At 39.3% G+C, this 27,310-nt stretch overlaps 3 protein-coding genes across 7 annotated transcripts; all 3 read left to right on the forward strand.

Annotated features, from left to right (window-relative positions):
• The first annotated feature begins 2 nt into the window (after positions 1–2).
• On the forward strand, positions 3–8,233 carry pik3r6a (phosphoinositide-3-kinase, regulatory subunit 6a). The gene is made up of 6 exons (XM_029512020.1): positions 3–180; positions 3,434–3,554; positions 5,651–5,724; positions 6,066–6,180; positions 7,634–7,704; positions 8,121–8,233. Exons 1-6 carry the CDS (start codon positions 102–104, stop codon positions 8,231–8,233), a joined length of 573 nt encoding a protein of 190 aa, XP_029367880.1. The 5' UTR covers positions 3–101.
• Positions 8,234–13,481: 5,248 nt separating this feature from the next.
• On the forward strand, positions 13,482–17,187 carry LOC115048011 (trichohyalin). Of its 2 annotated transcripts, none has more exons than XM_029509289.1 (7): positions 13,482–13,609; positions 14,217–14,339; positions 14,509–14,650; positions 14,772–14,880; positions 15,384–15,474; positions 15,933–16,121; positions 16,198–17,187. In XM_029509289.1, exons 1-7 carry the CDS (start codon positions 13,573–13,575, stop codon positions 16,323–16,325), a joined length of 819 nt encoding a protein of 272 aa, XP_029365149.1. In that variant the 5' UTR covers positions 13,482–13,572; the 3' UTR covers positions 16,326–17,187. The 2 variants fall into 2 exon arrangements, with proteins under 2 accessions (XP_029365149.1, XP_029365150.1); XM_029509290.1 differs by having other exon boundaries at positions 15,936–16,121.
• An 833-nt stretch (positions 17,188–18,020) lies between these two features.
• LOC115043518 (phosphoribosyl pyrophosphate synthase-associated protein 1-like) lies at positions 18,021–27,310 on the forward strand. Of its 4 annotated transcripts, XM_029502070.1 has the most exons (11): positions 18,022–18,716; positions 20,540–20,592; positions 20,694–20,760; positions 21,287–21,459; positions 21,826–21,941; positions 22,070–22,125; positions 22,264–22,409; positions 23,442–23,486; positions 25,216–25,286; positions 25,777–25,923; positions 26,800–27,308. In XM_029502070.1, the coding sequence occupies exons 1-11, from the start codon at positions 18,559–18,561 to the stop codon at positions 26,956–26,958; spliced, it is 1,191 nt and encodes a 396-aa protein (XP_029357930.1). In that variant the 5' UTR covers positions 18,022–18,558; the 3' UTR covers positions 26,959–27,308. The 4 variants fall into 4 exon arrangements, with proteins under 4 accessions (XP_029357954.1, XP_029357930.1, XP_029357946.1 ...); XM_029502079.1 differs by lacking the exon at positions 23,442–23,486 and having other exon boundaries at positions 18,023–18,716; positions 26,800–27,307; XM_029502094.1 differs by lacking the exons at positions 23,442–23,486; positions 25,777–25,923 and having other exon boundaries at positions 18,021–18,716; positions 26,800–27,310.

Raw genomic sequence — 27,310 nt, forward strand, 5'->3', positions numbered from 1 at the left:
TGAGGCTGCGAGATCCTACCCTGTAGTGTTCCTCGCTGTTTACCAGCCTCAGCAGCTGGAGGAGAGCAAAGAAAAGACAAGCTGCTTTTGCTGCTGAACCAATGGAAAAGAAGCAAGGGTCTTCTCATCAGTATGGATCACTGGAGCACACTCAATGGAGCAGAGCCGCCAACAAACCAGGTTACACAGCCAACGCACACTTGTTTTTTTACTTGTTGGTCCATTGACATTTTGTATGCATTTAGAATCAGCACTATATTTTCCAAATGTGTCTCTGTGCCCTGAGTTGTCACAATATGAACATCAGCAGAGGGAGTTACAGTGAATAGTCAATGTTGTGGCTTAGAAATGTTTGAAGACTGACTGTATTAGTATTTGGAAATCAATTGGCTGTATTTTCATATTTTTCTTATACTTAAGGGAACCTTTAGACCCAATAAGTATATTTTTGTAGTTGAAGAAATGGCATGAGCTCAGTAAATGTCAAGAAGCTACAGGTGTCGGTTCTTCTTGTGTGTGTGCGTAAGATTGATTAAGAGTAAGTAAGGGTCAGTCACTTGCCTCTCAAATGTTGAAAATATCAGACTTGACAGGACTGAGTGCAGACAAATTGGCTATTTGTGTATTTGTATTAGTCACAACTAACAATATTGTTGATTCATTATTTTTTCTGTTTTTATTTATTTATTTATTTATTTTACTTTGTATATTTCCAAAGCTGTGCAGAGTCTCTGTCCCTACACAGATTGTTTTCTTTCCTTTATTCTGGATGATTTCACTCTTACTTTATTCCTGTCATCCCATCCTTGGATCTCCAGTCTGGCTGATGCTGTTCTACATGATTAGACATAAAGCACATTGGGCCAATATGAAGAAGGGGGCTGGAGCTGGAGTAGAGACTGTAAAATGAGCTAAATCAAGTCTTCAGGTAACATGGATAAAAAGAGAGGCAGGATATGGGAGCCTTGGGGTGAAATGAGGAGAGGGTTGAAAGAGAGGAAAATGTTAAATGTGAGAGAGGGAGAATGGGGAAAAAGGTGTAAAGGAGAGGTCTAGTGATGACTCATAACTGCTCAGTGGCAGAATAATCTGTCCTAGACAGCCTCTGCAGCAGAACAAGTTGTCTCTAACAATGTAGGACTACATTAAACATCACTTCTGATATCATGCTGCATGTTTTCTTTATAGTAACAAACCTGAGCCCAGTCTGGTCCACTCCATGGGAATATCTAATGACAGCCAGGCTTGCCTGCATTTTTGATTCAATGTATGAACAATAATGTGTATGTTCTTGTTGGTATTGGCTGAGATGTGATGTTGTGTCAACAGCAGCTAGGCATCATTTCATCTTCTGAGAACATGCCGTACAAAAAAAGGGGAATGACTCTCATTCTGTATTTCTGATCCTTCACTCAATAACCATTAATAAATGTATACATTTCAATGAATAATTACATGATTGCTTTATCAAATGATTTTCCAGTTGAACTTCCACCTCGAGTGACATATATGAGTAAACTGATACGATGTGAATCACTCATTTAACTGTCAACAAGGCGAAGAAGCACATTTTTCAGAAATTTGAAGCTCAATTAAGACTACACTGCAAATGCAGTCATACAAATGTAAGTCTCCTCATTTGGCTCATTCAGTGTGCCATTATCACCTGCAAACATGACAAGCCTACTGACTGTTTAAACTGGCTGCGACTGTTCACTCGGTGCTGGCTCCTCTGCGGTGTCAAGGTTTTCCTGATGCTACACTGACGTCAGCCGGATATCATCGTGAAGAGGTCTGTCTGTACATCTCTATCCTTTTTTTATGCCACTCAAACCCGACTGCAGCTGCAAGCCACCAAACAAAACAACTAACCGAGGGTGTAAATCCATATAAACAGGCAATTATCACCAAGCATGGCCCATGTTTCTCACAGTGCTACCTTGAAGTCCGACAGGCCAAGTCGGACTCCTCCTCTACTCTGCATTTGTTGAAGCTGATGCAGATGGTGCGTCTTCACTGTGCTGAGTGAAGAGGCTAATCGTGAATGGCATAGAGCTATCACATGGCAGCAATTTACATAAGTAATGCTTTGTGTATACAGTGCCACAGGAGGAGCAGCAATATGTCTGCCAGTGGTTGTATTGGTTCCTCCCTGATGATTTCTGTCTGAGCCCCCATGTGGTGCAGCCCTCTGTGGGGAAGCGTCATTATCTGGGAGCAGGCACAGAGGATTTCCTTCGTTTATAAAGGCGTGACTGTTAGTCATGACAGACATATTTGAATGTCAGAGTTAATGAAATTGAATGCATGGATTTTCAAATGTATGGCTGAACAACAGAATCTTTAGGAATGGGGTTCAGGTGAATATTTGATTTATCCCCTTGCAGGTGGCAGAAGAAACATGGTTGGCGTGTTGATTGATATGTGTAAAGAGTCACATTTAAACAGAGCATAATTTTTATGTTATCAACCAGGCTATCGAGGCACCAACTGTGCAGGATGTGATTATTTAATTGCTTGAAAGTAGGGCTGCGGTGTGTGAAAGAGAATATTCCTACAGGGATCCCTTCATACCATCTCTTACAAATCATTATAATCTGGCCTGCTCTGTCTGGCTATGAACACTTATGCTGAAATGTTTAGATTGTCTACTTAAAATGAGTTAATATGTCTTGATTACTCTTGAGACAAAGCATTAATTGCATTAGATATATTATAATCCTTGCAAAACAAAAACGGCAATCGCATCCTGTGCATATTGAAGCAATGCACATGCAAGTCTATAGAAAGAACTTTAAAGCCTTATACTTTATTGACTATCAGTCAGTTGCTTAGTCCGTAACTTTGATATAATATACTTAAAAACCAAAATTACTGGGCTTATCTTTGAGCTTTTTTGTTTTGCCTGTTTTTCTAAACCCAAAGTAAACTGAATTTATTAGAGTGAATGGAGGAGGATATATTTACTGGGCTGTCCCACAAACCTGGGTTTCTGTAATTCATTCAATGACACGTGTGTGTGTGTGTGTGTATGTGTGTGTGTGTGTGTGTGTGCGTGCGTGCGTGCGTGCGTGTGCGTGAGAGAGAGAGAGAGTGCAGCCATGTGCGTCTTGCCAAATCCTGACAGATTGTAAACTGACTTTGATGGCCTGCTCTGCTCCTCATCAAGCAGCAATTTCAGGCCACATCTGGTGCAGCTGTTTATACAATTTGAATTGTAGATTCATAAAGAGATATTGTTCTGCGGTGCCAGATTAGATCTGAGTATTTATGTGGTGGCCTCTCTGCTTGCATGGTATTTCCCAGTCTGTTGAAGAAGTGCACACACACTTTAATTTAAAAAAAAAGAGAGAATGTGTGCTCTTTAATAGTTCTCTGTCGGACATGGTTTCTCTCATAACATTCATTCCTCCTTTTTCTCTCTCCACTTCAGAGGATGATGTGGTGTCGATGGCAGACTCCACCGTCACTGTGGAGGACATTGAGGGTGAGCTGTTTAAGATTGAGAGGATCAGAGATGTCTTGGTCAGGAGGGAGTCAGAGCTCAGATACATGTGAGTGACTTCACAACAGCAACTTTGCTTTTACTAGTTGACTTGCCTATTCGCTCAAATGAGATAATAACACAGTACTCCTGCCTGTTATTGTGTTACATTTGGTCTTAATGCAAGTTCCCTCCCACACAACTTACTTTTTGAATGATTTACTTTTGATAAAGTCAAGAATATGTTTGTTACACTGTCGCACAGATGGAAACAACAACTTCTGTGGATGACACAAATGTGGGTTTATTATGTGTAAATTTAAAAATTCAGCAACTTCTTTGCAGCTGCATCTCACATGGTATTCCCATAACCAAACCACAAATGCATGATGTCCTGTGGTCCAAAATAATCTGACTAATAACAACGTGAACACTGTGTGCTCTTACAATTTTAATACTTCCTCTGCAACCAAACACGCAGATGCTTTCCTGTCTTCCTCACTTGGCAAGGATTTAAGCCAAGATGTTGACACAGTCTTAAAGTTTATTAATAGTACTTGCACAACAATCTTGAACCAAATTGCCTCTTTAAAGCAGAAAAAAAGCCTAAGTTTTTGCAGCCGTTGAAAATTGTCAGTGGCTGCGGATCATAAGTAGAAATACTCAAAACTGCTGCTGCACTTTTAATATATAAATTAAAAATGATATAGTATTTTTTTTTTTTACTAGGCCTTATCAAAAAGAACAGACACAATTCTCGGACCTTGGACATTCTCATGGTATGAGAAATGTTAAACATATTATATATTATATTAATATAATAATATTATACATATTATATGAATCAATCAGTCCATATTGTTCAACCTCCTGAAAAAGGTCTCTTTGGACTGTGATGACTGCCCTTTCTCTCCAAGATTTTATAAAAGGTTGTCTCTGATCAATGTCTTTCTTAATCCTATTAAATCAAAGTGCTGTGTTCAGCCATTGCCAGGTCAGTCATACATGCTAGTGTTTTTAACAGTCTTCTGAAAGGTGCGACATAAATTAAGATTATCATTATCATTATCATTATCAATATCCTTCCTTCACCTTGTGATTTATATTGACGTAATAGCTAATGATTCATGCAAAGAAAATACTGTATTCATGTATGGGATTGTTGGGTAGTGGTGGCAGAGGGGTAAGTAAGGTTCCGGGATTCATTTATAAATGTCTAGTTTCCTAGTCAGTTTCCTAAAATTACCCATTTTTTTATGAAAAACCTGCCATTACGTCAAGGTCAGTTATTTAAAAAATTGTGAATGTTGCAATTGGAAAAAACTTGAATCTTTTTCCCGTTTAGTTGATTTATTTGTCAAAAAATTAGACAGGGACTTTTCAAGACAGAGCAACCCAAAGAACAGAAGGTACCACAACAAATCACACCATTTTACATAGCAGATTGCTCCATGGTATCTGGCACACATCACTCAGCAGCACTGCCCTTTATTCTTTCCTCTCATTTCTTTTCATCACACCCCTAGACGGCCCCCATTAAAATTTCAATGGCTTTACCTTTGCTTCCACTAAGCAGGGTAATGCATGGATATTTATTCATCTACTCCCCTGAAAGATAGACAGGGGGGCCACAGTTAGAGTCAAGTGTATGGAATGGCAAGCAAGAGTGAAGCAGATTAAATGGGAGAATGAAGGATTTGATGAGGATGAGGAGGTGGAGGAAGGAATGAACAGAGATTAAGAGTCATGTATTTTCTTTCCTCCGTGGGGCAGAAGCAAACAAATCCAAATATGTTTTCTTCTGTTGAGTTAAGTTAAGCAAGTCATTTGTATTCCGGCGCTCATGGTCATGTCCTCACCTATGAGTTTGTGGAGAGCATCTTAAATAATAAGTAGATGAGACACGGCGGCGAGGCCCTAGCTCTGCTGACATTGATGAATGTGGGTTATCTGTACATGTGAGTTTGACCCTGCACCTTTCTAAAAAAAAAAAGTTCAGCTGCTGCAAAGGTGAGACAATACCAAGTTTCCTCTGGTTAAGTTTCATTTTCCCTTTCAGGAGAGTCAAGATTTCATTCCTCGCTGCCCTGACAAGTAGAAAGTGAGTGAAGTGCAGCATGTGCGTTACTTAAGTTACTGCGTTTCTCTTTTGTACGGTCAACGCAGGATGGATGACATTCAGCTGTGCAAGGAGATCACTCGTCTGAAGAAGGAACTGCATAAGCTCGTGTCCATGCCAGGTCGGAGTTCACACCTTTCTTCATTTCACATTTATATAGAGAGAGCAAACAACAAATTATTAATGGAAAATTCACTTCTTTGTTTCAACAATTAGACTGGAGTTGGATCCAATTTTCATGCTAAGCTAAGCTAAAAATGTGCTGGTTTTAGATGTTAGCGTGATTCGCTCTGTGTCTAACAAGAAAATGGTTCATTTTATTTCGCAACCAATATATTAATGAACAGATTTCCATCACACATTTGTTTGACTCCCTATTGCTTTGCTAAATCAGAATTATATTTGCAGCTAGGCTAATCTGGGACAAACACTTGTCTGGCGTCTTCCTTCTCTGTGCTCCAGATAATGACAAGTCCACTGAGGACCGGCAGAAGGAGGAAGAGCTACTGCTGCAGATCCACAAGCTGGTTGAGACCAGAGATTTCTTGGTGGATGATGTCGAGTTTGAAAGACTCAGGTGTGCCTCCGCTTCTGTTGCTACAATCGTCAGGTTTTTTGTCACTTTAGCTTGTAATTGAACAATTGAAAATGAGAGAAAAGAAGCAGAGATGCAGTGCACGAAGAGTTCCTGTCCAATCTAACAGGTCTCGGTCTGATCCAAAACACTAAAGTTTGGCATTGGTAGGAAATCAGATCGACTCCTTCAATCACCGATCAGTGTCTGGGTGATGTAGACTGCTCAGGATCATTTTGGTACATCAGCCTTTACTTACTGTTACTGGCAAAGCGATATCTCAGTTCCTTCATATGGATGTTGTCATAAAGCAGCCCCTCAGTGCTATTAAATCACTGGAGCATTTCCTAAGGCACAGCGCCGAGAGTGTGTGAAACACAGAGCACACATCAGGGGGCCATTTTAATTTAACATGTGTCAGTGTGCGTCAGTGAACCCAGCAAATGTAGATGTTACAGGTTAGACAATCTGTTTGCATCTATTTTGCCGTTTTTGAGATGAGTCAAAGACCAGGAAAGTGTTACTGATGGGTTTGTTTGTATTTTTGTTTGGTTTTTATTATAAAATTTAAAGTCCTTGAAAAGAACTATATGTGTTCACAGGTTCTTTAACTTTCTGTCACTCACTTGCAATCTAGTGTGAGCTGGCGGCACAGAACCGATGTGGTTTTTTCAGGCGTTTTTTGTTTTTCCTCTCTGGACTTATTCTAAAGACAGTAGCAATCATTGTCAGTTTGTGTGAACAGCACAGTGTGCTGTGAAAGTGCTGAGGGGCTGCTGGTAAGGTGAGAGACAGGAAGCAGGAGAACAACGGCACTAATGGCTTGGTGGGAGGAGAGGATGTGACAACGCTCAAGGCCATGTTGTCTGTGCTGATTAAAAAAATACAGATTTTTTGTTTGTGTCTGTTTACAATGACTCAACATCTCTTCCCGCACTTTTTTGGTCATGAAATTATTTCCAAAACCAATGGACCTTTTGTTTTGTTTTTTTTTTTCCAGTAAACCATCATAGTGTAATGGACAGCGATATATAGTTTATCTGTGAAATGTGTTTGCGTGTCGCTCTGCACACTGATATTGAACACAAATATGTTCTCTCTATATACAGTGCCTGCCAGATTTATTGAATGAATCAGCTAAGCCTGCCAGAGTGGATCCAGTTTTGTGAACTCTTATCAAGCAGAAGATGCTCCATCTTTCTTCTTCAGTAATTTTGCAGTTTTCTTGAGAGAGAAAGAGAGAGAGAGTTTCTGAAATGTTTGGCCACTGCTCAGGGAACAAACCGCAAAGGGTGTGAACTATGGATCCTTTTTTACTTCTACATTAGTATGATCGCGGGCTCTCTCAGTTTATCCGTTGTGAAGACAACAGAAGATTTTGATCTGCAATCCAAGTGTTTGTGTATTCATGCTTTTTCATGAATTTTAAATCAGTAGTTTTTATGTATTTATACAGGGAGAAAGAAGAAGATAAAGAAATGGCTGATTTCCTCAAGTCCAAATTTCCAAGAAATATAAAGAAGACAGGTAATGAAGCATGAAAATAGTTTCAGCTTTGTTTTTGCATTAAGATTATTACAAAGATTTTACAACTGTATGCAAATGTGGTATTTTTATCTGCCAAATGTTTTTTGGGTTTGTTGTTTTGGTTTCATTTATTTGTTTATTTTTTGTATTTTATTTGTTATTGTTGCTGTTGAAGTTGTTTCACTCCTGAGGGCCTCAAAGCTTATACATCCATTGATTGATTCGCAATAAAATAGAAACAGAAGTATAGAAGCTGTGCCTCAGGAAAGAATACTATCTGTTTGCTACTATTTCATTGCTGAAGGAGTGTGTGTGTGTGTGTGTGTGTGTCAGTGAGAGAGAGGGAGAGAGAATCAGAAACATAAACTGTCTCATTTTTTAAAAGAATATCTCATCAGCCCCTATCTGTTCTGCAGGTGTACCAACCAGGCGGGTTGCATCCAGGGCTCAGCAGACATCCTCTCCTTTCACCAAAACTGGCCTCACCCTGCTGAAGGAGTGCTGTGGCTTCACATGCGCCATCATGTAGACTGGACATGGAGAGCCCCGCTATCGGGCAGATACAGGGGCCACAAACCAAAACGAGCCTTCCACAAGAGTCAGTATTTCGGGTTTAAACTTTCCAGTCCAACAGAGACTTCTAATCATGGACAGCACATGGGAGGATTTCCCACGTGGAGAGCATGGGGTGATGTAAAGTTGATGGGGGCGTGTGTTTAATGCAGAGACTCAAGTTTGTCTTCTTTTGGATCTGTTTTCCTCTTCCATTACATCCATAAATGATTTTATTCTTTCATTCTCTGTCTCTGCTCTCCACATCTCCCTTCTCGCTTATATGTTCATTCTTTCCTGTTTGTATCACTGCACAGTTAACTTCTTATTAACGTTTTTCCAGAAAAAAAAAAAAGAAAAAGACCCTTAACACACTGTATTTATTTCTTCCTATATGGTGTGAAAGAAGCACAAGTCAGCCACATATGGTGTTTGGTATATACTAATTGGTTTCAACCAGCACAGCACGCCTATAAGTTTCATCCTCGAAGGCATTGAGCTACGATAACTGTCAGTGCATATTAAAAAGTAGCTCTCCTGGAGGAGTCAGCAGGCCAGTCTAGGCACTGCTGGAACTTGATAATTAGCCTTGCTGAGATACCACTAATGAAACTGACATTAATCGAGAACTTTGCTGGGAGGAAGTTGCCTGTGATTTGGCTCCATCTGAATGGATGTGACCTTTTTATATGTGGTGGATTGTGACGAAGGAGCAGCTTTCTTTTCCCTTTAAGAATAATTACTAATATTTACTCATATCTGCCTTTTCATATTTCCATCGGTCTTGATGGAAACCCTCCACGCTTTAGGCTGTAGTTATTGTTATTTAATTTTTTTGTGTGTTTGTTCCCATTGAAAAGCATTATACAAAACAATTTTTGTTTTTTGTTGTTGTCGTTGATGTTGTTTTTCCCCCTTCATTTGATTGTACTTTGTTAAACATTTTTCAACACCTGGTATAGTACTTATAGTATATTGTATGGTAGCCGGGCGAAACTCAAGTACCCGATTATATCTCTGCTGCTTTTTTAGTATTTGGCCCAAATATATACCTTGGCTGATGCTCATAAACCAGCAGTTTAAACACCCGAGATATGGGGCACAGGGATGTAGCGGCCAATCAAAATAGGAGAGACGATCTCTCTGTTGCCAAGAAGAATAGTTGCCATAGCAACCATGTATACTCCATATCTTGACAATTAGACAACAAGTAAGGTTGGACAGGTCGAAAGAAGAACAGACCATATAGACATGGTCAATGAAGGAAAGGATTTCAGGATTGAAAACAGTTCAACCATAATCTGGCCTTTCAATGTCTCTCCAAACTAAACTAAAAATGCACGTCTGCTAAGATGTGATTCTATTCTTTATTTTTTATGTTTGTTCTCAACTTGTCCTTGGGATGGTGGCTACATTGATACATCTGTCTCTTTCAATCAATCAATAGCTCTCTTGATATTCAGTCTCAACACTTTCACAGACGCTCTGAGTCACATGTCACCCATCAACTCTGTCTAGTGCCGTCAAGGAGGTTCACAGGGGAATTAGAAGTCTCAGTAATGTTGAAACAGCAGATAACAGCCATGGCAGAAAAACAATTGTATGGGAGTAGAAATGAAAACTTTAAAGGGGAAATATGCTGAAAGCAAAAATAATTTTGCCAAAACAAATCCAAGACAGTTCAGATTATCTGACCAGGTGAAAACTGATGAAATATAGTTTAATATATATTATTATATATTAATATTAATATATTAATATATATTATGAATATAATAATATAATATCCTCAGCAGTAATTATTTTTTGTGGGGAGATGTATTTCTGCTCCTTAGTTTTCACATCTAAATATAAGGCCAGCTGTTTACAGCAGCTCAAGGGTCTGTTACACCTCCCTGTCTATACATTTAGTAAAGTCAAGGAGATATTCACAAATTTTCTATGGAAAATGCTTAGAAACATGGACGAGACCACACAGCCTCATAGGGAAAGGCACCCAGGATGTCATGGGATGGGGAGTCATGGAGAGAAAATCAAACAGGAGGAAAGGCTGCAGTAGCCAAGAGCAAGGAGGATGAAGAGAAGGCGAAAAAGCCAGTGGGAGGGCACAGAGTTAGGGGGGTCTAATCTTCAGTGTGAGTCATCCTTCGCGGAAACATTGTAAGTTTCCACAAGGGCAGCTTTTAGTGAACACCATATGAAAAGGGCAGGCCTGTCATTCAAACACCATAATCCTGTACAGTCTCTGCACAGCTTCCTGTCAATGGGAGGATGTATGAATGTATTCTGTGCGAGAAGTTAATGAGAGGGAAAATCAGTGTGTGTGTGTGTGTGTGTGTGTGTGTGGTACATGTACCTGTGCTTGTTTTTCGTGCTGAGCTGGAACACTAGGAGGATAACGAGGGGTACTTTATCTGTCACTGCTTTGTTACTACGATTACAATGACTTGACGGTATACTCTCGCTTCTTCTTTCATTTGAGGTGCCATGAAACAAACTTTGCTCCAATTTAATGCAAAGCTGCATGTGCTGTAGAGTGTCTAGGAGAAGACTGTAGGGACCTGTTTTTATAATGATCAAGGTTTCTTAATGTTCTCAGTTAAATCTGCAAATGAAATAAATTCAGTCTTATCTCAAGATTCTGTCTCATTATTCCGATTATTCAAAAGTCTTTCAGCATGTGGGCTGGCCAGTCGTATCCCTAAAATTATCTTTAAATGTGCCAAAACATCTAATTGACCTGTATTTGCTACGTCGGGAAATGAGTATTGACGAAAGCAAATCAAAGAGCACAATTATCAGACCTCCATCAGCCGTCTTCCCCAAGGAAGCAAAGTATTTCCCAAAGAAATTAGAGCTTTTACTGAAATCTATTCATCCATCCATCTTCTACCGCTTTTCTGTTTCCAGGTCGTGGCGGGTGCTGGAGCCAATCACAGCCAATGTTCTGGGCAAGGGCAGGGTACACCCTGGACAGGTCCTTTGCTGAAATCTAATTTTGGAATACCTCTGTCCATAAAAAATTAACAAAACTTTTTGGATTCTAACTTCTATTTTTCTATAATTCAATTAGTCACACCTCAGAGCTATTTCGGTGCTTTGCCTGAAATTCGATAAAATCAAGTGAATCAAATCAAAGTAGCTGACCAGGGAGCTGGTGTAACTTTCTAGCTGCCCAAATTGCATATAGCTCTGAGAAAGTTTTCAGAGTTAAATGTAGTTTAGAAGTTTAGAAGGCAGATCTTGAGTTTGATTGACACTCCTCTGTCACTATGGGGAGGTGGAAGATTTCTTTAATGACTTATGTCGGGACCTAGTTGCATGTCAAAAAAGATCTGCTCTGCAGACTGAATTGTTCCCGTCCAGATATGGCCCCCACAGTTTTATATAATCTTTCATTGACAGGAGAGCTCAGTGTGGCTGGTTTTTAGTATACAAAGATAAACAGACTGAAAAAAAAAGGGCAAGTGGAAAATTTCTTATCGACCACCATGTACAGTGCAAGCACAATAAACTCAGTGACCGGAAGCTGAACAGGCTCAAAATCACAAAAACTGCTTATTTGAAATTACACATTTATTATTTCCTCACTCACAATGAAAAGCATGACTTGGTAAGATGAGTTTAATATTTCATCCACTTTCACTGTTTGATGATTATCTCTCACTTATTTCCATATTTGCTCCAATTGCTGTGTTTTTGCATCATATGCTCTCTTTGCTCCACTTTGTTAATGTCTCCTAACATTTAACACATTCATAGTTGAAATGCAACCAACAGCAGCATATCTTGCAGTTGCATGAATACTGAAAATGCAAAAATTAATTACAAATTCTATAAATTTTTGCTTGAGGGCCTACAGGCTTGAAGAACTGAGTAATACATCTATGTTTTTAAATGCGTTGTACATCTCTAAATCCAGGTATCCCATTTTTGGAACATTTAGCCTGTATTTGCTTTTATTTTTTGTTGCTGTTGTTTAACAAACATTTTGTGCTTCTTATTGGGAGTCTTTCTTGTTACAGAGTCTCTACGCTGAGCTTGATCCATTAAAAACAAAAGGAAATGCTGACATTTTATGTACCCAATACTGTATTACAATAATCTCTATATTAATGTGCAATGATTGTAGAGCACCCAGCTGCTTTTGATTTGAATGTTAATAATCAAAGACCATATTTTACTCTCTGTGCAGGTCATTTCAAGATTTAGTTGAGATCGAATGTAAAATGTAAACATACTGTGTGTTGAGCTTCTTAAAAATATATATATTCATCCTGCAGTAGCAACTGAGGACACCTCCCCATGTGTCCTCAGTGATATTCTTCTGTCATCTGTACTCTGAATAAAGTTAGTTTGTTACAGCAGCCTGTGTAAATACTCAGTGAATATAATACCCAGTATGATGGTGATGCTACTAGCCAGCACAGCCAATCCCCAAAAATGTGCCCAAAGGTGGAAACATGCTCTTTAAAACAACATATCATTTAGGGTTATGCCATAAATAATAAGCAAAACAAAAACCGAAGTTTCCACTGATGAGTTGTTTGGTGCTTAAAAGCAGCAAAAGAATGGGAAAGAGGCCTTTTGGTAGAGTGTGAGTGAGCCTGGACGCTGAGAAGAAAAAAAAATCAGTTTTCATGCTCTGAAATGCTTGCTGGAAAAACTTCTTTGATCCTCATTTGTCCTGGCTTATTAACAATCCACTGACATCTCAGCATTGAGGATGCCAGCTGCTGGCGTGCAGGCAGCTGGAGCCTGCCTGCTTTTATTCTTTCATGTCGAAACATATATATATATATATATATATATATATATATATATATATATATATATGTATATATATATATATATATATATAAGATATATATGTCTGTGTGGATATGTATATTACAACATACTAAATATGTAAACATATTTACGTTGCAAACTCTCCAACACATTGGCTCTAAAAGCATTTTGACTGTGGTGTGCTTTAGTCGTAGTTCATGTGACATGCCTTCACGACAGAATCACGCACTCTCTGAATAAAATCAGAAAAGAATGAATCCCCATGAAGACTAATGGTTTGGATGGGGAGAGTTATTTGCCACTGTGTTTGCAGTGTCTGACGCTCAGGGGGACCCAGGTGGAGCTCGGGTTCTCTCTTGCGGTCTGATGAAGTCAGTGCATCTCGGAGATGAGCGCTGCTCCTCCGGTGGAGCCGGATCGGGATCCTCGGCCAAGTTGAGTGTTACACGTCAGTGGTGAACCTGTACTGGTGAGCGGACGTGTACGGAGCGCGTCAGGCGGTTCCCGGATGCACCGAGCGGAGACATGGAGCGCGTCGTGGTGGAGGTGCCGGTCAACAACGGTGAGATACTTTACCTCGTCCACGTCTCACGCGCCGCTCTGCTCACATCAACGTCTCCTAAATGGCGTTTGGTGCTTCTGCAGATCGGCGCACAGACGCTCCTCCTCCTCCTCCTCCTCTGACGCACCCGGCAGGAAATACTGGTATCTTCTGTGTGGCTGCAGGCTAGATGCCTGCTTTATGTGTGTCAATACTTTCAGCAGTTTGCAGAGGGGGGCCGCGGTGACAGAGCTGCGGTCATCTGCTGTAGTTAAATAACGTGCAGTCATAGAATTCACTTTACAAAGACAATCCGAAAGGCTTATGTGCGTAGAACATGAATCAAGTCGTGCCAGAAACGGCCAAGGTTTTGTCTGTAATGAAATAAAAACTGCTGATTTTACAGTGACACCACTTGGTACAAACCACCATTGAAAACATAGCAACAGTGATGAAAATGTGGCCTAGAACTGAATCTATTTGTTTGTCAAGAAGGTTAAAGGTCAAGGTAAATCCGGCCCGCTGTGTGAAGGATGGTTTTCTGATTATTTCCAATTATCTGTATCAGTTATTAGATCGTATTTACAGTATTGAATCTTAATTTCTTCCGTTCTGTCCCCAAATTCAGGTTTTACCCTTGCCAGCCCTTCTACGCCCCCAAGGAAGCGTCAAGTGCGCTTTTCAGCGCGACATGACATCATCCTTTTGCGAGAGGTCATTGCTCAGAACCCTTTTGCCTCAAAAGAACCAGGTTAGCCAATTTTTTTAAACATTCAGCCACCCAACAATTTAAAAGTTTATGAAATAAGAGGGTAGTAGCATGGAAAACAGGGGCATGCCTGTGTATTCATGAGCTAATTTGATACAAGAAAAGTTAATGGCCTACACTGTAAATTAAGATTTTTGGGAATGTTTTTCAGGGCGGATCTGGGCCCGTGTGGGGGAAATCATCACAGCTGCCCTGCAAGATGAAAATTTTGAGGTGGATGCAAGGAGATGTAGAGAGAGGACCATGTTGCTCCTAGACTACTACAAGAAGCAAGACTTTCCCAGCCTTCGCAGGTCGTGCATGACGCAAAAGGAACCGTATATAAGAACAAATTTTTCTGAGAATATAAAGGCCATGAAAGGAAACCCAAAGTGTATATTTGTGTGTATGTATGTTTGCATTTGGTGTATTCAGGTTTGGAACAGACAGGTTATATGCCCAAAAGGAGGATTTGCTCCATGAGGTTTTGGAGCTGGAGGCAGAGAAGGGACTCTTGACCAACAGCGAGGGCACAAAGTACCAGGTGGGAGTCAGCGGTGTGGTGCCTACATAAGGACAAGGTTGACAAAGTCACCACCAGCAAGAGAAACGTATTTTTACAGAAAGTATTTTAGTTTCATTGAGCTGGTTTAGAGGAGCAGACCAGCGATTTCAGACTGACATGATTATTAAAACCACAGACTGTGCTATAATCCAGATATCCCCAACCTTTTGCCTTAATTTAAAGATGATTTCTCATTTTTCGATTTTTCGATGTCTGTAACCTCATTTAACTTCAAGTTGAAGCATCTCACTTTACCATCTGTCTTGAAGATAGTGTATCTCCTCTAATTCTTCACTGGAGCTTGATATAGCTATAGGAACTGAGAAGCAGTTTTGCTATCTTCTGAGGAACAAGCTTGGTCACTTCCCTTTTCATCAAGTCTGCTGACTGCTTATCATTAGTAGTATAGTGACCAATTTTCTTTAAAGTTCCCGTCGAAGGTACTGATAGTGATATAGTGATCTTGTCCTTATCGTTTCCAGGATGATGAGCTGAGAAAGCGAACAATTGAAGAATTAACTCTGCTGGAGCAGGACAAACCCAACATTACTTCCACACAAATACCCACCGCAGGTAAACACAGATTCAAGACACTTCGACTGTTGCAGCCTCTGACAAGCAGATCACAGTGATGTTTCTTTAATCTTTGAATATGTATTGAATATTGGATCGCGAATATCAGTAATTATTGTAAAAGTAGTGGAAGACTCAAGTTAAGGTGTTGGATTCACGCTGGTAACATAAGATTTCTGTTTGTTACATTGTAAGAAGAGAGGTATTTGGAAGCAATTGGTTTCTCTTTATTCATCCATTTTTGGTCATTGTACTTGACTCACAGTGGCAGGAGGCTGTTAACAGTAACTGAACCAAACCGGACTTCATTAGGCACTCATGAAAAGGGTGGCTCTTTAATTATTGTACTTATTATAGAAACTCAAATCCTATCATTTTGATGTGATAACTGCAATAGCAGCTCTCGTATGAGATACACAAGTCAATTATCCAATAAGCAAATTCAAGTCCTATCGCAGCAGAACCAGAAGATGATCATGAAGAACTAGCTGCTCTGTCAGCGGCGCCCACTGCCAAGCGACCCTGCCAGTGCTGCTGCCAAACCTATTCAGAGATTCTCAGCTTCCTGGAGAAACGCTCAGAGGCAGAACAACGATTACGCGAAGAGGAGCTTTCCCTTCGGCGGGAGGAACTAGAGATTCAGAGAAGTACATTAATAAAGCTAGCCAACAAGGGATGGGTGATGGGAAATTTTCGCTAATATGTCCTTTCTCTTGTTCTCAGGTAAGATCGCTCTGGAGAGGGAACGTCTGGGAGCTGAGAGAAAAGAGAGGGAACGCAGATTTGAGCTGGAGAGCCAGGAGAGGCAAGTCATCTTGGATATACTAAAAGAGAAGGTGCTGAAAGGTTGACAGAATGGAAAATAAGGAAGTACAAAGTTAAAAAGAAAAAAAAATCAAAGGTCAATGGTGCTTTGAGATTTCATCTGTAGGAAAATATACAACAATTTGTCGTGACCAAATGATTTGATTGAACACTAGACATTTACTGATCGCCAATACAGTAGATCCCGATAAAAACTAGGTTAAAAACAGGTGGATAATGATATGTCAGAACAAGTAAGGGTGTGGTGTCATAGGTGTGGTGACTGTGATCCCATTGACAGTATTGTGTGTGGAAATGAAAGCTGTATATTCATGAGCAACATGAATAATAACATTGAAGTTATGATGCAGCTCAACTAAAGCCTGTAGCACTTGCCATATTAATGACTTTACACATGCCTTGTTTAGCCATCACTTTTTCAGACTTTTTGATTAAATTAGTAAAACTATATTTTACTGACTGTGAAAACGGTTAATACTGCAAATTGAATAGTAAGCACTTTTGTAAAAAAAAAAAAAAATATTAAAACAAGCCATAAAGTTTGTGAAAATAAGCTAAGCCATGATAATATCATATTTTTCCTATTAAAGTGTATGTAAACATTATCTGTTTAAGTTGTTGTATTTAGGTATAGTAAACTGGTCAAAGGTCAATTTTTAAACATGACCAGTTGTAATGTTCCACTAATTTGTAGGTCATTTATTTCTCCTTATTAGTTATTAGATATTTTAGTTTTTACCACATGGCAGTTGCTACTGTGGCATTCTGTGCTTTAAATTAAATACAATGTTTTTTTCTGAAGTTCTCACAACCAAGTCTATGCTGTAACAAATAAAAGAAAGCGTGTTTACCTGAAAAGAACATTTCTACTCACAAAATAAAATTAAATGTAAGTGAAGCTTGTGTCCCCTCTTGTCCTGGTTTGTGGCATCATACTGTCCAAGACAGAACTTCCATGTCAGAAGCTTGATAGTATGGTGACTTAAACATTATTTTAAAAGAACAATTAAGATTCAAAACATTTTTTAATTGTTTCTGAAGTTGATTAAAACTTTTCCATAGTCTTAACAATTTCAGATAATGTCTTCAGATGGAAGTAGTATTAATATTTCCTTTATCAAAAAGACAGTGAGGTTTATATGTGAAGAGGAATATATATGAGGATTTTGAGGTACCTGCACTTTGCTGATGTATTTCCATTTCGTTATCTGTTAACTTTTCAAAAACTTTGACAATCTCGAAAAGTTTGATACTGTTTAAATAAACTAACAAGAAAATTAGCCAAGATGACTTCCAACTCAACATTTCACCTGCATATTACATGCACACTTTAAATTGACAATTATGCAATAGTGGCTATATTTTATTGATGCTACTGTATATGTATACATCTAAAATAAATATTTTGCACTGAAGAGCCTCCCTTAGAGCTTCTATCTGCAGTTGATCACTCTGTTACTGCAACATTGCTTGGCTGAAGACCCAAAAGAAAAAAAAAAAAAAAAACAAACAAGAACACAACGACCATCACTTTTTTTTTTATTGAAGCCATGCCACTTTAAAAACAGGTCACACAAATCCCACGCACTGATTGGTCAGGATTATTCGCACACGCCCTTTGTCGATTGAGCGTGCCGGCTGATTGGTTCTCTCAAACATCACTCACTCTGTTCCATTGAACGTGCGCATGTGGTGGTTTTTTTTGTGTGTGTGTTTTTGTTTTTTTAATTTTCTCTACAGTTTCTGTCGCTGCTGTGTGCGTCGTTGTGAGCTTTCCAGCAGCAACAATTTGAATGCCAACAGCAGACTTGAACTCTCGCGTCTCAGCAGCAGCGGAGGTTCGGCAGGGTACTGGTCGTCGTCATAGTAACAAAAACCGGAGCCTTCGTCGCGGAGACGGTTAGGACTCGGTGGCCCTCGTGGAGACCCGGGGCTCAGCTTTCCCTCGGGTTCGGGGTCTGTGGTGGTATCAGGAGGAGGGGGGAGGAGGGCTGCTGGACGTGGACTCCATCAACAGCACGTTTGTGTTTGTGAGCTCCGGTTCGGACTGCTCGGCTCTCTGGGTGTGTTTGTTTTCCTCTACTTTGAGATGCGCGTGCACGGCTGACAGAGAAACCACCAGGTGCTCAAGTTTTAGCTGCTCTTCAAAAGCACGATCTTCTTTCTTTCCTTTTCCTTTTTTTTTTGTTTGTTTGTTTTTTTTTTTTGGACGAGTCAAAGGAAACGTGCCCAGATTTCGGCGCCGACTCCTAAATAAACATGCCTATAAGGCGTTTTGGGAGTCACAGGTCTCTGGTCCCTCAAACTCCGAAGCTGTCGTACGGTTATAAAAAAATGAATGTTTCAAGAAGTGGATACCGCGTTTTTTCTGCCAACTCCACCAACGCCTGCACCGAGTTGGCCAAGAAGATCACAGAGTGAGTGTTGGCTTGCTTCACTGTGAAATGTGCCTGTGATCGTTTTGTGTCCGTGTTACTCAATGTGACTCCGACAAAACATTTGGAATTCATTTCCAGTTGTGGGTAACCTGAGGCGGTATGGCGTGTACGGTCTTTGAATTCAAAGCAGATCAGCGAGGTCTCACGAACTTTAAACAACAATGAGGCTCCATGTTGTCAACAAGATGATGATGATGATAATGATGATGGCGCAAAACTTCATTCTACATAATTTCAGCTCACAGCATCAGTTTAAAGGGAGAGGGACCACATTTCTCCCATTAAAAACAAAACAGAAACACATGTTGCAGTGCACGTTTAATGTTTGACTTCATTATACATGACTAGACTAATGGGATGAAGAATTTTCTTACCAAATGTATTTTTTTTTTCGATTTAACAGTCTATAACGAAGTAATGGTATCCGTCATCATTGCATTGAAATATATTACTATTCCTTTGATTGTCTGTACACAATGCAGACAGGTTATATGTAGTTTTCCCGTAGTTTAATGCATCCACTGCAGAATTTGGCTTGCCACTTGCATCTACAACTGAAGTTACTTCATAGTTGATCAAACCGGCAAATGAAAATGTAACCTAATAAATGCTTGATTGATTGAGCCAATTATTCTATTGCTGTAAGATTAATGTTATTAAGGTTAATGAAGCTTTACCCTCCCTAACCGTCATTGCTCATTGCCAACACTTTACAGTAAACATGAAAGATTGTCAAATTTGAATATGAGAAATATTGGCTTTTGTCCACTGGGTGTTGGCATGGGAAATTCAGTGGGCCTATCATTGAGAATCGTTGAAATGAACTGAGGACAACCGATCCTGTCCACACAATAAATACAGGTTTAGCTCAAATCAGTTTTCCTTGTTTGACAACATCATCACATTATTAGGGAGATTATGTTTTCATTTAGGAGTTTTTTGTCGACCAAAGGTAAACACAAGCACACAGAAAAATGCTAGTGAATTCCATTCTGAATTTTTGCACTGAGGTGCACTTGTCATGACTGAGCCCTGTTCAAATTCCTGTGGGACAGAAGTCATCCCTATTTTTCATAACCATCTAATTCTAAATTTAATTTGACTTCATTGAATGTAACTTTATGCACTATAGTTGTCATTAATGATAACAATATATCTAATATTCAAATAGGATTGTGGTTGAGTAAACATATCGGGTGAGGCTACAGTGACAGAGGCTTGTCTTACCTCATGGGATTCGTTCTACTTATCTTGGCAGAGCCTCTCAGTGTCACCAAGCTAAGTCCTGACAGTCATCAAGTTCGTTATTTATAACAGATGTGGTTCAAAGCTGTTTTAGTTTGTGCCCAGGGGCTCAGCTTGATTTATGATGTTTGGGCTTGTTTTGAGATTCATATATTACAACGCACTAAATTAAGATCAGCTCAGCGCAAGTTTGTGCCAACCGTATGGATTCTGTGAAGTTTTCTGCCTCTCTAGGATTGGTAATAGATTCCTGAGCCTTATTTTATCACTGTGGAGGGATTTTTTCCCATTAGATCACTCCTTTATAATAAATTACCTTGGCAGTCACTCGTTGGTTCAGTGTTCTTTTTTTTTAATAGTCATTGGAAATGTATCCTACTGTCAACACCCAAAAGTTAAAGTTAATGTTGTTTCTGGGAAATGACTGACCCAAAAAAAAAAAAAAGAAAGTAATCAGTCAGTCAGTAATCAACAGGTGTAGACTTTGTTGCAAATCCTTTTGTGATATGCATTCTTATTTTTAACACTTCAAACTACCCTGTTTATCCCTCCCGCAGACGCCTGGGTGTGGAACTGGGCAGGTCGGTTGTTTATCAAGAGTCCAATAAAGGTAAGGCATGCTAAGTATCTTTGGGGATTAGCTGCGATTAAGTGTCATCTATGTTGACTTTGTGCTTGAAAAAGAAGTTAATTTTATTACTGTTTTTCCAGAGACCAGAGTGGATGTGAAAGAGTCAGTCCGTGGACAAGACATCTTTATCATTCAAACTATTCCAAGGTTAGACTGATGGTTTTGATGCTCATGATACCTGAATACTTCATATAATCAAAAGAATTCTAATGCAATACAACACATAATTTATCTTTTGCCTGAAACAAGTCAATCATCAAGTGAAAAAAAAATGCACTAACTGCTATTGATTTTGTTAATCGGTTATATGTTGTGAAGAAGAGGCATGCCCTGAAAGATAACCTGTGGTCACAGGAGGGAACATAATATTTTTGAGTTCTTTCCACTGATTGTGTGCAGATCCAGAAGGCCATTGACCTGTCTGTGGTTTCAACAAAGTGTTGAGGCCAAAATGGCTACATAGTTGTCTGTTACAGTAACAGCACTGTACCTTTGAAGTCATGAAACAGTCTTTACAATCAAAATACCAGCCACTGTGGTGGCTAATCAGTTTTGATTCCTAGTCAGAGAGGAGCAGATTCTGTCTCAGGTCATGTGAAAACATCAATTAGCACAGTGGTTTTGACATCATGATCACTTGCATAATCCCTGAAATGTATGTGTTGTTTGTCAGAGATGTCAACACAGCTATTATGGAGCTGCTGGTTATGGCTTATGCCCTGAAGACGTCCTGTGCTAAGAACATCATCGGAGTCATCCCCTACTTTCCATACAGCAAACAGTGCAAGATGAGGAAAAGAGGATCCATCGTCTGCAAGCTGCTCACATCCATGTTAGCTAAAGCTGGTATGGGCTGGAACACAACTGGAATGCTGTGCTTTTTGTAATCAATGATTTATTCATACCAGTTGAATTACAGCACAGCCTATAGTCAGAGAAGTGAACAGATGTGTGCTCATCTCATCACAGATGGTTGTATATCCAGAGTGTGTGTTTTTTTTTTTTTTTTTGTGTTATGACTCTGGGCCAGTGGCAGTGTTTCAAGATATAACTTGATTTATAACAATCAATGAGGAATTGTACAACCTTGCTTGATATGCAAATTCAGATGTACTTTCTTTGCTGCCATTTCATCCATGCTTTAGACAAAGGGAGAATTTGCTTAGAAGCCATAACAACTTTAGTGTGTACTGAATATGTCTGGTGTTGCAGGGCTGACTCACATCATCACCATGGACCTCCACCAGAAAGAAATCCAGGGCTTCTTTAGTTTTCCTGTTGACAACCTCAGAGCTTCCCCCTTCCTCATCCAGTACATCCAAGAGGAGGTGAGGGTGCATTATAATAATGATGTGGCTCTTTGGCAAACAGGCACAGTGTAATGAAAAACAAAAGTTCAAATATAGTTATGACTGTCATGATCAAAGCTTGGCAATAGTGTCTGTCTTTCTCTCAGATCCCAGACTATAGGAATGCCATAATTGTTGCAAAATCCCCCTCAGCTGCCAAGAGGTAAGAAGCGATCCTGCTTTTATTTCCATTTATCTCTGCTATGATACTGTGCGAACTCTGCTCTCTTTGCCCATGTATTTGTATTGTATTTTGTGTTTGTCATTTTCTTTAATTCTGTGTCGTCTTTGCCTTCTTCAGAGCTCAGTCCTACGCTGAGAGGCTGCGTCTTGGGCTGGCAGTGATGCACGGAGAAGCCAATCATTCAGAGTCAGACATGGCTGATGGTCGAAACTCTCCCCCCTTGTTCCGCTCTACCACAGGACACACTGGGCTGGAGCTGCCATGTAAGAGACACAACATGCCTGCTCTCACAAATTTCACTTTGTTTATTTATTTATTTATTTTTTCATATAATCTTTGACAGCTATTTACAGGCTTTGGTTTTGGCATTGTTAAAAAACCTTGTGTTGATCAAAATGTTTTGATCACTGTGTTGTCTTTTTAAGGCATCAGGGATGTGCCTTTTATTTATACATATCTATTTGTCATGAATGTGTAATTTTTCCTCCCAGTCCAGCAATGACTCCCAGATCTGAATGGCTGTCTGCTCAGTCATAAATTGATTTCCCCAACAGGAATGATAAACATTATGTTTATTCAAAACATAGTTACTGTGTTCAATATTACAATGGTACAGATGGACAAATTATACTGTATAATGATGCAAAAAAATTGCAACTACTGACCCATTCTGCTGTATTTTTGGGTGATGTGAAGAGCTGTTATTTCTAGTAGAGGGCTTGCATTTTGAGCTATATAGTCCTCAAACCTTGAGAAAAGTGACTGTGAAGACACAAAACACAAAAGTTAGAGAGCTAAAGTTTTGATCCCTGAAATATGACAGGATAAAACCCTATGGCATTCTGTTTTTCTTTCACCTCCTACTTAGGATCTGTAGCAGGGTTGACCTTTGCTCACAGTTTCTAGTTCAGCTGCCTAAAAAGGCAAGCTTAAGACAAGTGTAATGGCAATGCTGGACCTGTAATCACACACTCACACACAGTTTCTCTGCATGTTTCAGGCCAGCCCTGCCTTAGGCGTTGTTTTAACCAACTTTGAAATACTACAGTCACTGATATTGCACCCCTTTTCTGCCGCTCCCCATTTTTTTCCCCTTCCTCATTTTACTTTGTTTTGTTTCCCCCCGTCTTCAATTGAATTTACCATCCACTTCCAGGCCCCCTCTGATCCTGAATACATCTGTCCTGTGGTTCTGAACCTCCAATGACCAGGAGTTTGCTTGTGCCTTGTAATGTTTTGTCTGTTTGTCATATACCTGATTAATAATATTTATACCATCCTGTCTTTTGCGGCAGCAAGCAGCAGACATCATGTCTCATTGCCTGGGATAGAGCTCCCAAGTATGAACATAATGCTTGAATCCACTCCGGGTTCCTGTTTACTGTTCCTCTCTGCATGGAAAGAGTGGATGAGTTACTGAGGACTTCCTCTTTATTTTACATCTGGACACACAAAAATTAAATGAGTGATCCTGAAAGAGTTTTTCAATGCTGGAAATGAGGTAAAAATGCTAACGCCAAAATAAACATAGACACCTGCGTGGTAAGCCTTGAGCAGCACTGATAAAAAACTTTCCTCTATTTATGCAGTTTATCTGGCGTGTATCTTGCCTTTCACCAGCCAGGATAGGTTCCACCCCCCATCCCCTTAAGAATGATTCTAAGTAGAAATGTACAACAAATTCGTTGATTTCATAGCCCAGTTTTTCATGAATCTGGGAGCCACAAATGGAGGTATTAATAAAAATATTCTTAGGCTCACGTAACAATCTCAAATAATCTCAGCATATTTTACCATTCATTTCTGAAAATGCACAGTGTATTTCAACACAGTGGGAACTGTGTCTCGCAGCACATGTTTTAACCTGGAAAATAAAAGCCATCTTCAAAAATGATGGTATCTTAATTAGCAAAAGTTATTTTATACACTTTCCAGGTGTGCTGCTGTAGCTGGCACTCTTACAGCAAAAGATCTGGTTCAGACAGGGAACTGGAAAAAAGGGAAGGAAAAAAAATCAAATGAATAAGGAAATAAAACACGTAGAGCATGTCTGTTTCAAGTTTTTCCACCTTACATGCAAGGATGTGGCCACAGCATTGGAACCAATCAGTTTCTCTTTCAATGAAAGTATCTTCTCATGCTATTTCTTTTTTTCTTTTTTTTACATGAAGGGAAAATATTTTTCATTGCCCATATTGTATTAAAAAGCGTTTTGCATTGCTTTCATACATAGGAATTATGTGTTCATGACCATATTTGGAAGCTCTCAGATTCACATTCATTCATTCATCTTCAACTGCTTATCTATTTTTGGGTCGCAGGGTTGCTGGAGACAATCCCAGCTCACACTGGGTGAGGGCGGGGTCGCCCTGGACAGGTCACCAGTCCATAACAGGCAGAGACCAACAACCCCTTCCACTCACTTACTCAGACCTACAGACAATTTAGAGTCATCAATTAACCCAAACATGATGTCTGAAAATGATTTTTAATGATTACTGTGACAAACAATGGCCAAGTTGATGGGTCCTATTTTTATTATGCCTAAATACCTAGTGCATTCATGAGAAATAGTCACCTATAAACTGCATTATTTCTTACAACTCATGCTAAGTAACTCTCCTATAGATTTAATAATTTCTAAATTAATGTAATTTTAATAATGATTTCAGTTTAACTTCTGGGTTCAGAAATTTGTACCTTTAGAAACATTGGTCCAGCCTAAATTTTCAGTAACAGACCTTGCTGAATGGTCTCATAATGAATGTGGTGATTGACTTCTGAATGTGCCTTGCTGGTCTTTGGTATGGTGGTATGGTGAGGTCTACGGTGTGGGGAATCCAACGGATGGATGGAGTTTGTACCATCTTAAATGAGGTTGGTTCCTGTGGTGTCTAGAAGGTTGTTGGGTTTCAAACTGCAGGTCTTACTCAAATCCTTTCTTGCAAAATCTTTTGCAACCTAACCACACCTCAAGAATCCCCTCCTGATTTCAGTGGAAGGTAGAGGTTACAGGATAAATCTCACTTCTCATCCTGACAGTATTGTTCCCTCATTTGTGCCTTTCAGTAATGATGGCCAAAGAGAAGCCACCTATCACTGTTGTCGGAGATGTAGGAGGAAGGATCGCTATCATTATTGTAAGACCCTAAACTTTTATGCAATTTCTTGACATTATACAGATGCATGGAATCCCAGTACAGAGTGCTGTGTCACTATTGAACTGGTCTATGGGTGGCATTAAACATTTCAAAATATCCAGCATATACTGGCAAAGTCTGATTCGATGTTTGAATTGATAATTTAAACCAATTCGAGTATTTCATAAGAAGAGAAATTCATTTATCACATTTGTTACATCCTTGTGTATTGGTGAGTATAATTAAATGGACATACATATAGTATCTTTTGATTATTTTCCATGTGGCCATGTATATGTTACAATCTAAGTGAGAGTCATGGCCGATGTTTCATTGCCTAACATTACAGACAACATGTTACGTTAATCCAAATATATTATTGTTGTAATCAATATGTATCTGTCTGTCTGTCTTTCTTTCTTTCTCTCATTCTTCCTCTCTTTCTTTTTTAATCCCTATGTGATCCCAAATTCTATGGCTCCTTTCTCAGGATGACATAATAGATGATGTGGAAGACTTTGTTGCAGCAGCAGAAATTTTAAAAGAAAGAGGAGCCTACAAGATCTACATCATGGCTACACATGGCCTGCTGTCTGCAGACGCACCAAGACTAATAGAGGAATCTGCAATTGATGAGGTAAAATCGTGTGGATGGCAAAATAATTAAATGGTTCATCATGTCTCGTGTTATTGAAGGTAACTTTCAGAGGAATATAAAAAATATTGTATTAAATGTGTTTATTGTGTCAAAATTAAAAATAAAGCTGATGTGGAGTTGGAATTTTAATCAATATTATCAATTAACTTAATGTCTGAAAATTAGAACAGTAACAGCAGACACTTTAATGTTGTCTGTAGTATATGCGTATGTCAAACATACCCTCCCCCCTCTAAATAGAAAAAAGGTAACCAAATATATTTAGCTTGTTTGCTTGTATTAGTTTATCTTTCTGTAATTTTTGAATCAAGGAATGGTGCCAGATTTGAAATGTATTCACCTGTTTTTATGCATTTTAACTCTTCCTTTTTGTGATTGCCTTTTATGATTGATTGTTTGATTAATGGAGGCATGAGGCTGAATAATGAAAATATACATCAGTGAAACAAGTTATTTTATTTGCACTTTTTATGACATTTATACATAGTGGTGGAAAATCCTGTTTATGCACTGTATAGAGTAACTTTCATCACTGTTAGTTTAACAAGGAACTTGTCAGAGGGTTTAGAGGACTATGCTTGAACTCAGCCTCTCAGCAGCTGTAGTGATGAGATACACTGTAAGAACTACTTCAACTAATATGGAATGAAAGGGAGGTTTTGACAAATCTAAAGGTAATTTAGTTTTGTTATGATTTGTTGATTTATGTGAGAACATAATTTCCATGTTGCATGTGTCCTCTGTCAGTTATTTACTGGCCACCTTCCAGCTCTCACAGTTTAACCAAACACATCCTAATGTTTACAGATTTTTGTGATTAATGTGAAGTGTTAACACTTCACTTTGGATCCCCAGGTGGTGGTGACCAACACTGTTCCTCATGAGGTTCAGAAGCTGCAGTGTCCAAAAATCAAAACAGTGGATGTCAGTATGATCCTCGCTGAGGCGATCCGGCGCATTCACAACGGGGAATCCATGGCCTATCTGTTCCGCAACATCGCTGTGGATGATTGAGGCAACACACTCATACATTTACATTCCTGTACCCTCACACTATGGACCAAGAATCCAGTTTTCAGTCCTGCTGGTTTTGCTGACAAATATGTTGCCAGAAACTGGTTCAAATAACTGCACAAACACACGAAGCATGACAAACCCATTGTATTCCCCTCATATGTTTCATAGTACAGACTATACAAATGATAAAAACTGTTTCACTTCACAAATACACAGTTCCGCTATTTCCAGCATAAGCATAAGCATAAGCATAAGCATAATGTATCATGCAAAAAGAAATTAAATAACAAATAAAATGTTTTCTCGGGTGAGTAAAGTTGCTGTTTTTTCACACTTGGAAATAAAAAAA

The sequence above is a fragment of the Echeneis naucrates genome, chromosome 1, assembly GCF_900963305.1.
Source record: "Echeneis naucrates chromosome 1, fEcheNa1.1, whole genome shotgun sequence".
NCBI classification, from domain to species: Eukaryota; Metazoa; Chordata; class Actinopteri; order Carangiformes; family Echeneidae; genus Echeneis; species Echeneis naucrates.

What these genes read in the sequence shown, in the direction of transcription:
- pik3r6a (XM_029512020.1), top strand. Translation starts at nt 102, where the DNA reads ATGGAAAAGAAGCAAGGGTCTTCTCATCAGTATGGATCACTGGAGCAC. An exon ending in GTCGAGTTTGAAAGACTCAG is followed by an intron (nt 6,181 to 7,633) that starts GTGTGCCTCCGC and finishes GTATTTATACAG; the next exon opens with GGAGAAAGAAGAAGATAAAG. An exon ending in AAGAAATATAAAGAAGACAG is followed by an intron (nt 7,705 to 8,120) that starts GTAATGAAGCAT and finishes TCTGTTCTGCAG; the next exon opens with GTGTACCAACCAGGCGGGTT.
- LOC115048011 (XM_029509289.1), top strand. Translation starts at nt 13,573, where the DNA reads ATGGAGCGCGTCGTGGTGGAGGTGCCGGTCAACAACG. An exon ending in GGAGGTGCCGGTCAACAACG is followed by an intron (nt 13,610 to 14,216) that starts GTGAGATACTTT and finishes CCCCAAATTCAG; the next exon opens with GTTTTACCCTTGCCAGCCCT. An exon ending in GCGAGGGCACAAAGTACCAG is followed by an intron (nt 14,881 to 15,383) that starts GTGGGAGTCAGC and finishes TATCGTTTCCAG; the next exon opens with GATGATGAGCTGAGAAAGCG.
- LOC115043518 (XM_029502070.1), top strand. Translation starts at nt 18,559, where the DNA reads ATGCCTATAAGGCGTTTTGGGAGTCACAGGTCTCTGGTCCCTCAAACT. An exon ending in TCCCCCTCAGCTGCCAAGAG is followed by an intron (nt 22,126 to 22,263) that starts GTAAGAAGCGAT and finishes TGCCTTCTTCAG; the next exon opens with AGCTCAGTCCTACGCTGAGA. An exon ending in GAAGGATCGCTATCATTATT is followed by an intron (nt 25,287 to 25,776) that starts GTAAGACCCTAA and finishes CTCCTTTCTCAG; the next exon opens with GATGACATAATAGATGATGT.